The sequence below is a fragment of the Tamandua tetradactyla genome, chromosome 5 (genome assembly GCF_023851605.1).
Source record: "Tamandua tetradactyla isolate mTamTet1 chromosome 5, mTamTet1.pri, whole genome shotgun sequence".
NCBI classification, from domain to species: domain Eukaryota; kingdom Metazoa; phylum Chordata; class Mammalia; order Pilosa; family Myrmecophagidae; genus Tamandua; species Tamandua tetradactyla.
This window is the reverse complement of record NC_135331.1, coordinates 21,305,815-21,321,556: the sequence shown is the minus strand read 5'-3', so window position 1 is coordinate 21,321,556 and position 15,742 is coordinate 21,305,815. Positions and strand designations below refer to the sequence as shown.

General features: G+C 46.7%; 1 protein-coding gene across 1 annotated transcript in view; it reads left to right on the top strand.

Annotated features, from left to right (window-relative positions):
• Positions 1–15,742, top strand: part of OASL (2'-5'-oligoadenylate synthetase like) — a 39,748-nt gene that overhangs the window by 15,960 nt on the left and 8,046 nt on the right. Inside the window, exons 7-12 of the mRNA XM_077159321.1 lie at positions 1,024–1,157; positions 1,244–1,443; positions 4,522–4,804; positions 6,208–6,383; positions 10,943–11,184; positions 13,408–13,555. Of these exons, the coding sequence (XP_077015436.1) occupies positions 1,024–1,157; positions 1,244–1,443; positions 4,522–4,804; positions 6,208–6,383; positions 10,943–11,184; positions 13,408–13,555 (1,183 nt within the window). The remainder of the gene's footprint in view (positions 1–1,023; positions 1,158–1,243; positions 1,444–4,521; positions 4,805–6,207; positions 6,384–10,942; positions 11,185–13,407; positions 13,556–15,742) is intronic.

Sequence of the window (15,742 nt, the reverse complement as noted above, 5' to 3'; positions counted from 1 at the left end):
TCGAGTCCCGGGCACACCCCAGGATTGTGCATGCTTCCAGGCTTTTGCCAGGGCTGTGCCCCCTCGTGGCAGATCCCCTTGCTTTAAGACTCACCTTAAGCAGTGGCCACAGTGATAACACGTGTGACCACAGGAAGTTCTTCTGCCCTGTTTTCCACCAGGTTCCTTTTTTCTATCTGAGCACACATCACACTGGACTGAGTTCCTTTCCTTGTCTGTCTCCCCCACTGCTCTAGGAACTCCTTGGGGCAGGACTCACATCTTAAATTGTCTTCTTGTCACAAAGCCTGCCACCTAACAGGCACTACATAAAAAGATGTCAAATGAACAATAATCTTTGCCTTTTCTGGGAGCTTTCTCTTTTCAATGTTCTACTTGCCTTACCATGCTTAATCTGCACAACAATCCTATGGGGTGGGTACTATTATTAAGCCCATTTAATGGATAAAGAGCCTGAGGGTCAGAGAGGTTGAATGTGGTAAAGAGAAGGGGTAAGGGGTATCGGGGTAAGGGGTATCGTATGTATGAGTTTTTTCTTTCTTCTTTCTTTTGCCAGGGTGTTGCACATGTTCAAAAAAATGATCATGGTAATAAATACACAACTGTGATGCTACTGTGAACTATTGATTGTACACCATATATGGAATGTTTTTATGTCAAGAATGTGTGTATGTTAAGTTTTTACTATTAAAAAAAAATTAAAGAGTCTGGTAAAGGGCAGACTTAATTCAAGTCTGTCCTGTCAGACTGTAGAGTACCCACTTCTTACCCCAACCCAGAGAGAGCCCCCTTTTCTTTCTGAGCCTGAGTTTAGATGTTTCAAAGTGTGGAGGTTGGATTAATTGGGACCATCCAACTCTGACCCACTGGAACACTTGCCTCCTCTGAAGTCAAACTCAAGCCAATTTCAGTTTCCCGACAGTCCTGAAAGGGAAACTCTGAAAGTGGAGAATCGAAACCAATAGCAGAAGGCTTGGCAGGAAGCCAGACCTCTTAAGGTGGCCCCACGCTGGCCACCCACAGCTCAGTGTCCCTTGGCACCCTTGCCACAGCGAAGGGGCTCCACGAAGGGGGACACCAGGTCCGCGCAGTCAACCCTGGCTCCCACTGCCCTCTGGTCTTCTACCACACAGGCTGTCAGAGGTCGGCCGAGGAGGGTCCCCTTAAAGAGGTGTGCCTGTGCCAGGAACCACGCAGCTACGTTGCTCTATCTGTCCTGCGGTGGTGGGACTCGCTTGGACAGAGATGGCACTGGCCCAGGAGCTCTACAACACGCCTGCCTCCAGGCTGGACTCCTTCGTGGCTCGGTGGCTGCAGCCCAGCCGGGAGTGGAAGGAAGAGGTGCTGGCGGCCGTGTGGGTCTTGGAGAAGTTCCTGAGAGAGGAGCATTTCCAAGGGAAGCATGGACTGGACCAGGAAGTGGTGGTGCTGAAGGTGGTCAAGGTGAGGCTTTATCCCTGTGCCAGGATGGGGCAAAATCCAATGTGAGGATTCACGTTCTTGGGGATGCTGGAGACTCCTTGTCCTGAACCCTGCTCCTCACATCTCATGACAGCCCTCCTTGCTGCCTCCACCCCACCCACTGCTGCCTCGAGCAGAAGACCAGCTAGAGAGACTTAATAATAGGGACTTGCATTTTGGGGTGCATTGACCTAACCCCTTAAGTTATCTCTACTTCTTGCACCCTATAAGGTAGATACTGTGCTCTCCTTTTTTACAGAGAAGCACACTGGAGGCTCAGAGACTTAAGATTCATAATGATCAAATATAATGCAAGGTCTTTGGTCTCATTCTGGTTTAGACAGGCTTTAAAGTACAATTGGGGACAATTGGGAAACTTCTAACATGGCCTATATTAAATAATATAAGGGAAGCATTGTTGATTTTGTTAGATGAGACAGTAGTTCTGTGGTTATGGGAGAAAATGTTCTCTTTTTCTGGAGATACATATAGAAGTATTCAGAAAGTGCCTTGATATCTGTAATCTACTTAAAAGTGCTTTAGAGAAAGCAAATGTGGCATGGCATTTAGACTTGTTAAACTAACTGGTTAGGTATATGGATATTTATTCTATTTTCTTTCTATTTTTCTACATGTTTTTTAAAACTTGGTAATAAAATGATGTTTGTAATGGAGCCTCAGAGAGGTGAGGTGACTTGCCCAAGGTCACACAGCCAGTGGTGGAATTGGAATTTGAACCCGATTCTGTCTGATTCCCCAAGCCCTTCTTTCAGCTGACCCCTATTTCTGGTTCTAGATAGGATCAAAATTCAAATGGTCAGAGCTAGAAAGGCCCTGGAGAATCCAACAGGTTCAGGAAAATCCCTCATTTAGCCATTCATGAAATTGAGGCACAGAGGACGAGAGACATCCCAAGATCACGCGGCAAGTTGGTGGCAAATGTAGGTCTAGAACTGGGGTTCCTGAGTCCCAGCCCGGGGCTCTAGTTCTCTCTCAAAGGGAAGCTGCCCCTGGGAAGGCTTTAGAAACCTCAGGTGCCCATCTCCAGCTTCCCAGGCCTCCAGCCATGTGGTTTAGAGGTAGAAACCAGAGGTGCTGACATCAGAAAGCTGGCTTTGACCCTCGGCGGCTTCACTTACCAGCTCTGTGACCTTGGACTTACTCTCTTATCTCTCAAACTCTCAGTCTCCTCATCTGTAATGGAATCAGCGTCATCCACACAATATCTACCTCACCAGGCAAATGGGGCAGGGCAGGTTAAATATTTGGCACATGGTAAATGCCCCCGAATGGATGCATCTTTGTAATTCATTCCCAAGCTTTCTTCTGGGCGTGGGCTCCAGTCTGTCTCAGCCCCTTCCTGATAACCCTGAGAATGAAGTGGGTGTAAGGGGGTAAGACTGGGGAATGGAGGAGGCTAAGAACATAATGAATTCTCGAGGCAGGAAGTGGCACTTACCCAGCCTTCATTTCCAGCTTGCAGATGTCAGCCACTTCTCCCCTCCAGACTGCTAAGTGATAGATACACCCAAAGAGCAATGACCGATGAGCAATCAACTTTTATTTGGTCTCTAAACCCCAGCACAGAAAATCTGGGGATCTGGGCTGGTCCACAGGAGAAAATGCTTGTCCTCGGGTGAGTGGGCTTAAGTAAGTTGGAACCAAAGCAAGTCATAAAGCCTGTTCTAGTTTGTTCTTTCCTCTCTGCCTAGATCTTCCCACTGGGAGAGGTGGAAAGGGCAGTTTTGGCATAGCCTTCAGGGAGACGTGCCTTTCACCCGCACACGGCCTGCCATCCCCGACCATCTCACGTGGGGCAGAAATAGTGAATCTGATGCAAGTGGAGAAAGAGAATGAAAAAGGAAGGGAGAAAAGATGGGGGATTCTACCCGGTCAGAAGCACAGCCTGACTCAAAGGCTTGAGCCACAGGCAAAAAAGAGGTAGAGGAGATACGCCTTGTGTTCCAAGTTTTCATATAACGCCACCACCTCCTTGCCATGAGACGGTGGCAAGTTGATTTACCTCCTACTTCCTCATCCGTAAACTGGCAACAATTATAATAGTGTATATTATATAACATGTTATATATATTATATACCCATCAATGGATAGGTGTAAGGACTGAGAGGGATAAATGCGTAAAGGCCTTTCAGGAGTGCCCGATGCAGGCAGTGCCCACCTGGTGAGAGCTGGATTATAATTACACCACCCACCTGCCCCCACAACAGAAGAGATGGCTGCCCAGAGCCAAGGGATCTGATGCCTGTTAGCAATTCCATTTCTGGGCCTGGAGTGAGAAAAAAAGGGAGGCCAGAGGGTATGGGGGCTTCGTATCCCATAGGCAACAGGGGCCGGAGACCAAGCCTTAAATCTCAAAGCAACCAAAAGTCCCTTTCAATGTCATCCAGCTCAGGCACCTTCCATTGCAGATGGGGAAACTGAGGCCTAGGCTGCAGGAGGGATTGCCTTCTGCTCACAGAGAAAGTGGGTGACAAAGACCAGACTGGATAAGGAAGAAGAAGGAAAATATATTGTTGACCTCCTATATGCCCCACACCAAATCAAGCACCTGCCTTACATCATCTCATCTAATCCTCCCAGAAACCCGATGACTCATTTTCCACCTTCTTTTTATAGACGAGGGACTCGGGCTCAGAATGATCACACAGCTAAACAAGCAAGGGCAGAGGTCGAAGTCCAACTCAGGCTTCCCAATTCCACGGCCCATGGCTCTTCTCCACCAGACAATCCCTCTGCCTCCCTTTTTAATGTCACCCAATTATCCAGGCCCCACCCCCACCCCCACCTCTCAGAATCCTCAAAATGAACCTGTCAGGCTGCCTGGCTCCAACCCAGCTTCCGCCACTCCCTGAGACCGTGGGCACGCCACTCACCCTCTCAGCGTCTCCGTTTTCTCACCTGTAGAATGGGCACATTAGCATTCACCCACCCAGCACGGAGTCGCGGTGAGCGTTCAATGGGATGGCGCGTGTGACACACCCAAGGGCTGGCCTGGCCCATGGCCCTGAGCTGCGGGTGGCGGGCTCTGTGTTCCACAGGCGGGCTCCTTCGGGAACGGCACGGTGCTCAGGGGCACCGCGGAGGTGGAGCTGGTGGTGTTCCTGAGCTGCTTCCGCAGCTTTCAGGAGGAGGCCAAGTACCACCAAGCCATCCTGAGCCTGATTCGGAAAAAGGTGTGGCGTTGCCAGGGCATGCTGGCCCTCAGGCTCGAGGACCTGTGGGTGGCCCCCGGAGTCCCCGATGCGCTCGTCTTCACCCTTCAGACCAAGCAGATTGCGGAGCCCATCACTGTCACCATCGTGCCAGCCTACAGAGCCTTGGGTAAGGGGACAGGAAGCCCGCTCGTCTCGCACACCTGCCCTCTCCCAGGGGGTGGGGGCTCGCAACTCCCTCAGGCCTCAGTCGAGACTCATTCGTCCATTCATTGCTTCCATCCACATCCTGTGCTGGGGCCCTGAGGGTACCATAGCACACGGAACTGACCCAGCCCGGATGTCATGGAGCTCAGCTGGGGAAACAGGAGTTTGTCAAGGAACCACGCAAATAGGTGTATGGTTACACACAGTGGTACATGCCTGGGTGAGGACAGAAAAGGGGGTTGGGGGGGCCTTTCTGTGGAAAAGACTGTCAGGGAGAGCAGAGACCCAAGGAGGGGAAGGAGTTAAGCAGTAAAAGAGGGTGCTACTCTAGTGCTTACTTTGGGGCAGGGCCCTGAATTTGTTTGGATTGTCTCAGAAGCAGACCTTGAGACAAGGATTTGGGGGGTGATCCCAGGAAACACTGATAGAGAAGTGAGGACTTCAGACAGGGAAAGGAAGAAGCCAAGAAAGCGTGCATTATCAACAAGTTCCCCCTCTGGCCGACTGGGCCTCCTGCCCTGGGAGAACTCCAGGGAACCAAATCGAGCACGCCCCCACATTAGCCCAAGTGAGGCTCAAGGGAGCTGCAGTGATTATCCAATGACACTCCGTCAGTCATGGGCTTGAGAGCTGCTGTCTGGGGCACCAGATCTCTGGCATTAGGTGTTTGAAGTAAACACCTGCTACAAGGCATCTGCTACAAGCCCAGTTGAGATATAGGTTTCATCTCTTGCACCAGTTCAACTGTAGTGGCTGCCGGGAGTTGCAGGGTAAGGAAGGTGTGGGAAACAATGTCCAGGATTAGCAAGAATGCCAGGAGGGATTAGCTAGGGTGTCAGAAGCACACCGTTCAGCAAATGTGCTCTCTGAGCCAAGCTTTTCTCCAAAGCCAAGCTTTGGAGAACCAAACTGGTTCTCCCATAGAGGTGTTGGAAGGGTTCAGTGAATCGCAGGGAAAAAGATCCCAAACAGACATTAAGAAAAACTAGGGGCGGGCCATGGTGGCTCAGCAGGTAAGAGTGCTTGCCTGCCATGCCGGAGGACCCAGGTTCAATTCCCGGTGCCTGCCCATGTGAAAAAAAAAAAGAAAGAAAAACTAGGGGTCTTAAGGACGTGGAGGGAAGGCAGCAATCCTTGAGTGGCCTGAGGAATGGAAAGCCCAATTTTGGTTCTTCAGCATAAGAATCTCATAAAAAGGATGATTGAGCCTGGCAAACCTTTGGTCTCTGAAAATATGAAGTCTTGGGTTTCACTAGAGAGATAACTCCAATGAATTAACAGGCCGTCCCCCACTGCCCCCAAAGACTACTAATTATCCCAGGATTTCTTAAATCCTCAACCTCCCTTTGCTTCCACTCTCTCCAGGGTCTTCTATTCCCAACTCTCAGCCACCCCCTGAGATCTATGAGAGTCTGATTGAAGCCAATGGTTACCCTGGAAGTTTCTCCCCATCCTTCAGCGAGCTGCAGAGAAACTTTGTGAAACATCGACCAACTAAACTGAAAAGCTTCCTGCGGCTGATAAAACACTGGTACCTCCAGGTGAGAGGGCTGCCGGGGTGGGGAGGCAGGAGGGAGAGATGGAAGGTGGAAGGGGAAGAAAAGACAGTGGCCAGGTTCATGGCCTCAAGAAACTGCATCAAGGAGAAATGGAGGGAAGAAAGAGAGGGAGGGAATGCTAGACTTTCGAACTATAAAGTGAAGCAATCAAGGAAGAAGATGGAGAAAGAGATGTGGGGGGAGGAAAAGAGAGAGGAGAAAGAGAAATGGAGAAGGAAGGAGAAAAATAAAGTGTAGCATTAAAATCAGCAACTGCTTGGAAAGCTCTGATTACAGTCCAGTCCCATTTTGGTAATCCTTGCAATGTTTCAAATGTTTTCATTATTATTGTATCTATTATGGTGATCTTTGATATTACTATTGTAATTGTTTTGGGGTGCCATGATCCATTTCCATATAAGACAGCACACTTAATTGATAAAGATTGTGTGTCCTGACTGCTTCACCGACTAGCCGTTCCCCATCTCTCTCCCTGTCCTCAGGCCTCCCTAATCCCCAAAACACAACAAAATTGAAATTAGGTCAATTAAATCTTACAATGGCTTGTAAGTGTTCAAGTGAAGGAAAAAGTTGCACGTGTCACTTTAAATCAAAACCTAGAAATGATAAACTTAGTGAGGAAGGCGTGTCATGTTGGAAGCCAAGATTGACCGAAAGCTAGGCCTCTTGCGCCAAAAGAAAAAATAGCCAAGTTGTGAATGCAAAAGAAAAGTTCTCGAAGGAAAGTAAAAGTGTACTACAGTGAATACACAAGTGATAAGAAAGCTAAACAGCTTTATTGCTGATAAGAAGAAAGTTTTAGTGGTCTAGGTAGAAGACCAAACAATATATCCTTAAGCCAAAGCCTAATCCAGAGCAAGGCCCTAAATCTTTTCAATTCTATAAAGGCTAAAAGAGATGAGGAAGCTGCAGAAGAAAAGTTGGACACTAGCAGAGCTTGGTTCATGAGGTTAAAGGAAAGAAGCTGTCTCCAAAACATAAAAGTGCAAGGGAAAGCAGCAAGCGCTGGTGTAGAAGCTGTGGTAGCAAGTTTATCCAGAAGATCTAGATAATATCATTGTTGAAGGGGGCTAAATGAAACAACACATTTTCAATGTGGACCAAACAGCCTTATATGTAGAAGATGCCATCCAGAACTTTTCTCTCTAGAGAGAAGTCAATGCCTGGCTTCAAAGCTTCAAAGGACAGGCTGACTCTCTTTTGGGGGGCTAATGCAGCTGGTGACTTTAAATGGAAGCCAATGCTCATTTACCATTCTGAAAATCCTAGGACCCTTAGGAATTATGCTAAATCTTCTGTGTATGTATTCTATGAATGGAACAACAAAGCCTGGATGACAGCGCATCTGTTTACAAGATGGTTTACTGCATATTTTAATTTGGTGTTTTATTTGACAAGTTTTGTTTACATAAGTGTTACAAGATGTGTTGATAAAGACACAAAGAGCTCATATTGTATAGTGAACCCAACTAGGCTCCTATGACTCTAGACCTAGAAAGATTGAAAGTTTATTTTTGCCTGGAAACTTTATATTTGAAAAGTCCCTAGGGTTGTAATTTACTCTCTTGGGTCAGAAATACTTTACTGTTCTTTTCAGTTCAGCTCATCTACTGAGGTAATGAACCAAGGAATATCCAATTTACCTCCTCTAGGTTTCATCTGTAGAATCTGAATAGGATGTCCTATTTCTCAGGAATCCCCGGTTTTGTTAATGCTCCTAGCCTGCCAAAAAGATTTATTTTTACTATCTATAATTCTAAGTTTTCAAAAACCTTAAAGCAAGTATGAGACTGGTTTTCAGGAAGGACTTCAGGAGCATCGTTCCACATATGAAGAGCTGTCCTTGATTCTTTTTTTTTTTTTTTCCACATGGGCAGGCACCGGGAATCGAACCCGGGTCCTCTGGCATGGCAAGCAAGCATTCCTGCCTGCTGAGCCACCATGGCCCGCCCTGTCCTTGATTCTTTTTTTTTTTTTTTTTTTTTTTTTTTTTTAAAGGAAGGAAAGACAGAGAAGGAAGGAAGGATGGAAGGAAGAAAGGGAAACATTTTTTAAACATTTTCTTGTTTTATTATATTTTGTTTTGTTTGTTTGTTTTTTACATGGGCTGGGGCCGGGAATCGAACCGGGGTCCTCCGGCACGGCAGGCAAGCACTCTTGCCCGCTGAGCCACCGCGGCCCGCCCCGTCCTTGATTCTTAATCACATTTAATTGAACGAGATTTCTGGCCGAGCTACAAATTTGATTTATTTAATTATATCCTGATAGGAAAGAGGACAAATTTTTATCGAACTTACGCAAACCCTACACTGTAATGAAAAGTAAAGGAACTTGACTGATGTGTCCCACCAGGTCCTGGGGCTGGTGCTGAAGGCATGGTCTGGATGACCCCTGGACACACCTAGCCCCTGCCCGCCTTTTCCTTCACTCCTCTGGCAGGATGAGGTGTGCAGACCTGAGATTTGAAGTTCCAGGGGTCCTAAAATGCAACCATGCTGGGCGTGGGGGCCCAGCAGGAAATTGGACTGGTCTTATGCAGTGGTATCTGAGCTAGAAAATGAGATGTGTGGAGGAGACTTTGGAGGAGGTGTCGAGCGGAAACATACCATTTGTCTCAAATCATAGGGGTTTCATTAAGTTTGATTCAGGTCCAGTTTAGATGATAGTTGTGCAGTACTGGAGGTAGGGTATGTATAAGTACCAACTCAGTAGATAAGATTCTGGTTCTAGATCTGATTGTTGCAAAAGGAAAATCTTACCCAAATCAAAATACAACAGTTACTTAGAGAAAAAGCCTGACCAAAATTACGATGTTTACAGTAAGTCCCTGATCAGGGTGGAAAGAATGGCAATTTTTCACATGATTACCATATCTACAAATGTCAGGATATATCTTCAGAGAGCAATGTCACAAACATCCAAAACAAGAAAAAAATCACAGTATCTCTGAACATCAGCACTGGAAGGGAACACAGATATTTTGTTCAAGTTTGGTTTTTATGTCCCACTAAATAATCTGCAAAGATCCCAAAAGAAATGAAGAGTTCATTTTCCCCAAGGCTTCCCACATTTATGATTACAGGCATGCTGCACTTTATTTATCAACTAAGTGTTAAGAACATAAAATTTAAGAACATTTTATTGCCATTGGTTTGTAGTCTTAACAAAATTGCAACCCTATTAGTTAAGATTGACAGTTTCGAATGTTAAGTTTGAATTCACAAGAGTTACAAAGCAAATTCATTAATAAATTTGAATTCAGCTAAAAAAATCTTTTAACCTCTGGGTTAAGTTGTTCTTGTTAGTGAGTCAGTGACTCATAAGAAAGGCTCAAGGTTTCATTTATCTTGGGGACTAGAGCTAGATAACATGACCCTGTTTCTTTCCCATTTGTTTCAAAGTCAAAGTGTTCTGTTTTTTTCTCTACTCTGGGATGTGCTGTAACACTTGTTTATAATGGCCACAGGACAAGATAACAATTTTGCTTCACAAACCAAATATCAAGATGTTTGTCAGAAATTCTCACTTTCTAGATGAATGCTGGAGAAGTTCTTAAGATAGGAAATGACTTGTGTTAGTTAAGACACTTTCTTTTGTAGTTAAGAGAAAAACTGAAGATCCAACTCAACAGTAAACTTCAACAGTTAAGGGGATTCTCAGTTCCATGTTTGAAAACCCATAACAGTAGAGATGGATCTTCAGAGATGGAGTTTGACCAGAACTCTGACTCTGTTTCTCTATCATGCTCTCAGCTTCTCTCTCTTTTATATGTCAACTTGGCCCTTGAGCTGGCTTCCCTCATTGTGGCCAAATGGCCACACTGGCTCCTGACCTGACGTCTGCACACAAGAGAAAATTCTTCCTTCAACCGCTGAACAAAAAAGCTGGACTTTAATCAAACTCATTTTAATCACTTGCCTGCCCTTGAAATACTCATTTGGCAGCAGAAATAGGTTTATGCTGATGGACCTGTGCCAATTCTCAGCCTGGAACTGAGAATGGGGTCCGTCCTGTCCAAACAGTAGCATGGCTACTGTGCAATGAGGAAGAAAGGAATGCCTGCTAGAGAGGCAACCCCAGTATTCACCATTGGATCTCAACTGCTGTCTAGTCCTGAGGTTTCCATTTTATTCCTTTAACTAAGCCCTTTCTTTAAAGAAAACCTTTCTCAGAAGCCCAACACATTTAAATAGATGGCAATGGAGCTGTTTAGGCTGGGATGCTGGTGGCAAAGCCCCACTTATTCACCCCCTGAAGTGCCTCTTCATAACTCCATTCCAGGAGTTAGATTTGTCAAACACAGTTTGAAACCCATGGCACTAGCCTAGACTCTTAAGCTGAAAATGGAGAAACTTAGGCCCAGAGAAGGAAAATGACTTGGCCAAGGTCACTCAGCCAGTTGGTGGCAGAGCTGGGACTAAAACTTAGATTTTCTGGCTTCTAGCCCAGTGCCATCCATCCTTACACAGCTCTAACACTTACTCTCACTCTCTCTCTCTCTCTCCCTCCCCCAATCTCTCCCTTCTGATCTCCTTTGACAGTATGTGAAAGCCAAGTGCCCCAAGGCCACTCTGCCCCCTCTCTATGCCCTTGAGCTACTGACCATCTACGCCTGGGAAATGGGTACTCATGAAAGTGAGAATTTCAGTTTGGATGAAGGCCTTGTCACTGTGATGGGACTACTCCAAGAGTACGAGTTTATCTGCATCTACTGGACCAAGTACTACACATTCCAGAACCCAATCATCGGGAGCTTTGTCAGAAAACAACTGAAAAAAGAGAGGTACTGAGCCCCTGTTTGGCCACCAAGTCTCAGAGAGAAAAGAAAGAGAATTGAGGAAAAGGTGATATAGCTTTATGGGTGGGGTTTATTCAATGGTGAGTCTGCCGTGTTAGCTGAGCCCTGAAAGCTCAGGTGGACACAAGATTCCTTTATCCCAAGTTGACTGCCTATCAAAATCACAAGGGTCTTGGGTGCTCTAAGCCTTTTCCTTTTTTCTCAAGCCACCCCCTCCATCCTACTTTAGCCCTCCTGCGCATAGAAGCCCATTTCAGAGATAGCATGGTTAAGTAGAAAGAATCATGGAGATCCAAATTTAAGTCCCAGCTCTACCATTTTCTCGCTTCTGTGGGCCTCAGTTTCTCATCCATAAAACAAGAGTAAACTGGTACCTACATTAAAGGATTCTGTTAGGGCTGGAGAAAATGTATGGAAAAGGTCTAAGGTAACTAAAGCATGGTAGATGTTGGATAAATGTTCACTCTTGCAGCAGATATTGTCGGGGCCCTATCCCTATCCCCTTGTCTTTTTCCTTTTCGGTAGAGGTTGGCTCAAATTCTGTCAGCACTTGCATCCCTTTGTCTGGACTTTTCCTCTCACCAACAGCCCTTATGCAATGACTGATGGGAGTTGGCAATAAATACACCAGCTTCCTCACCCCAGTGGAATGACTCTGGGTCACATGCTCTACACTGTCCCAGTGGGACAAGCGTCCAGTTTCCTACAGTGGAATTACCTTGATACATACCCTCAGTTGCCTTTCTTCCCTCCCCAATCTCACTCCCCCCACTCCCTTATTCCTGCTTTCTGGGATCTCCTTCAAAATAAACCACTTGCACTTGAATCCTTATCCCAGGGTCTGTTTCTAGGGGAAACCAGCCTAAAACAACTCTATGTTAGAAGCTCTAGACCAGTGCAAGCAACATCACATGAATGTTAATTGTACCCCTATGTGAGTGGTGGCCTTTTTTTTTTTTTTTGCAAGAAAGAAAAATCATACAGGTTCTCCTTATGAAAAGAGGGTTGATTTTAAGGAGGCCCCTGAAAATGAGGTTGGAAAACCATCCAGACCTGAAGCAGAACTGGAGACTCCCCCCTTTCTCTGTTGCTCTCTCTTATTTCCCACACACTCTTTTCCCTCACTGTCTCTGCTTCTTTCTCCATGCCTGTCCTGGGCCCTTCTTACTCCAAACCAGTGAGAGTCCACCATCACCCCTGGTCTGAACCCCATAGGAAACTAGTCTGAGCACTGGGCAGAGGTCTTAATGTTAGGTCACCTCGTGGGTCCCCAGCCAGCCAACAAAATGAGCCACTTTGGTTCAGGTCACCTATCCCATAGGACAGCCTGGCACTGCTCCCCTGACTATTTTGGGCACGGGATGTTGTGAGTAGCAAGCACAGAGCCGAATGGTCTAATCCACTTGGGTAGCCTGCTATAACATTTTGTCACCCTACATTCGAAGCCCCCTCCTAAGCCAAAAGCGCCTGGAATGCAAGGACCAGTTCTTCCACTGGGGCTTGGCAACCAACACACGTGGTCGCCCCCAAAACAGCCCAATCAGTCTGCTAGATTCCCTTCAGACCAATATTCTTTAAGATATTCATTTGACATTTACACGGAGGAGATTCAGCCTCTCCCCTGTCGAGGAATCTCACCTGCTGGCTCTGAGAACTCAGGGATGTGTGTGCCCAGTTCCCTCATCTGTAAAATGAGGATGACAATAGTTCCCACCTTATAGGATTGTTATAAGAATCAAAATAGGATAATTCACAAAGGGTTTGGCCTGGTACCTAGATAAATATCAGTAGTTGGTGGTGGTCTGTTATTCAAAGCCAATTCAGCCCCTCTATCCTCAAACTTATGTAGCCTGATTAGCAAAACAAAAGGTCTGAACTTAAGAGGCCCCCCTGTCTGAGCGGACATCTGTTATTGCTCCCGCATGCCTTTTGGGGACCTCGTTTCCCCACTCCCAAAATCCCCTTGCAAACATCTAGAGTACTCTCCCCTAGAAGAATTCTTGAAAATATAATCATCTTCATCCTGGTAGTTTCCACGGATGTTTTGGTGCTATCTTGGACTGACATCCGCCCCCCATCCCCCCGCCTCAGCTCTGCCTCTGCACATAGCAGATGCTCAGTGGCTCGCCTAAATGATTGCTGAGGTTTCTTTCTGGCCTGTGCACTTCCAAACCAAAAGAAGTTGGGCGCCCGTTCCCTGTGTTGCAGGCCCATCATCCTGGACCCAGCTGACCCTACTTACAATGTGGCAGAAGGGTACAGATGGGACATCGTCGCTCAGAGGGCCTGCCAGTGCTTGAAGCAGGACTGTTGCTATCACGATGAAGAGAACCCAGTCCCCAGCTGGAATGTGAAGGTAATGGCTCCTCTCCAGGCTGTAGGAGGTTTGAAGCTCAGGATGAGACAAGAATATTTACTTATTTACTTTCCCATCGAAGGGGCCAGCAGGGCGTTACAGTCAGACTGAGTGCGAGACCTGGCCACACCGCTCACTAGTTCTATGAACTTGGAAAATTATTTGATTCTCCAAGCTTCTATTTCCTTATCTTTAAATTCTTTTCTCTTTTTCTTCTTCCCATAGCCTACCTGAGAATCAGTTCCAGGCTCCCGGTCATTCATTGCATGAGCTGAGGCTGGCCAAGCCACCTCAGTCAGTTGCTTTGTGCCAGCATTGGGCTTGGGGTAGTAGAAGGTGAAGGCAAGAGGGCAACAGCGGAACAGAAAAACATATGGTCCCTTTTCTCAAGGAACTCATCATATTTTTGTTAGGAAGCAAGTCTGGGAACAAACTTGCATAGAAAAGCTAGGAGGAATTACCAGAGAAGACAAGGTATTCAGTAAGCAAAACAGGCTAAATAGTATTATAATGTGATGCCAAAATCAATATAACCCATTACATTCACATTTCACTTCACAGTATGCAAAATGCTTGCCCAGGGGACCATCTCAGTTGATCCTCCCAGCAAATCTGTAATGTAGAAAGTCAAGTATCACCACCGTCATCATCATCATTACCATCACTATTCCCATTTAAAGATGAGGAAACTGAGGCTCAGAGAGGTTACATTGATTACCCAGAGTATACTGCTATGAGGCAGCTGAGCTAGGATTCACAACCAGGTCTTTGTGGGGCTCTGGAAATGGAGAACTGTTGTCTGAAGTCATGAGAGAACATTCCATGAAGAAGTTAGCACTTAAGCTGGGCCTGAAGGGTTGGGCAAGGCTGTAGAGGCTCAAAGCAAAGAGGCCTCCAGATAAAAAGGCTGGGGGCGGGAGGGGGGAGGGTGGCCATGTGCGTGCAGGAACAGGCTGACCAACTTGGAACGGAAGGCAGAAGCTTAATCAGAAGGCCTATACCATGGTGCAGAAATTACAAACTGGCGGCCCAAAGGAGCCCACAGATGAGCTGGAAAATATATATGTTTCTGGATTTTTCCTGCATATAAAAACATTGTGCAAAGTCTTCAAAAACCAGAAGACTTGGCAATACTAGGCCCATATTCCTCCTTTTTTAATTTTTTTTTTTGAAATTTTAAGTGGGGGGCTTTTATTTCTGCGCTCCTGAGCAGAACTCACCAAACCCAAGATGGAGGGAGGTGAGTGCACACGTGGGCTTCGGTGCAGGCAGCTTTTAAGGATGGATGTCAGGTGACGTCTGGAAAGGGGCGGTTCATTAGTTCCGGAGGTCAGGTTGGGAGGGGTGACACAGCCTCCGCAGCTCCAGTTGCAGTGCCCTTCCCCGTTCCCCCGACCTAACATTCCAGCCTTTTTGTGATAATAGGGCGTCGAGATCTTTCTGGCTGTTTCCTGCTGTAATGGGGCAGCGTGGGGTCATAGGCCTGAACCGTCATGGCCAGGGGAGTGGGGAGGCTGGCTGTAGGAATCTGGCTAGGAAGGCAGGTGATGATAACAATGCAGGAGCATTTGGTTGACTGCTACCTGGGATAGTTCCTTTATGCGTCCCTGAAGGAAGTTGAGGAAGGGAGCTAGGAGAAAAAAGAGACAGATTAGGATAACTGGTCCTAGTAGCAGGAGGAGCCATGTCGCCAGAGAAGAAGAAAACCAGCTTAAGGCAGAGCTGGTTCCTTGTTTTCTGTGGTAGAGATCATCTCTTAGTTTGTTTAGGGTTTGACTATTTTGTGCCACCAGACCCGACTCGTTGACGTAATAGCAGCATTCCTCTTGGAGGAATATACACGTTCCTCCTTTTTTTGGCCATCAGCAGGCTTAAGTCCTGTCGATTTTGAAGAGTTACCTGGGCTAGTGAGGTGAGTTGGCATTGTAGAGAGGAGAGGGATTCTGATGTCGATCCCAGGGCTACCTGTAGTCGAGTCTCGAAGTTTTGAGAGGTTAAAATACTATGTCCCAGCGCCCCTCCTGCTGTGGCTGACGCTGCAACTGAAGCGGTTAGGCTGATGCCTACCAGGATAGGAAGAAAGGCAGCACTTTTTTGAGCAAGGAGAGGGCAGTAGCTAAGTTAGTTCGGACTCCCCATAGAGGGTCAGTTGAGGAACAGCAGTTACCAGGAAGCATGGTCCTGGGG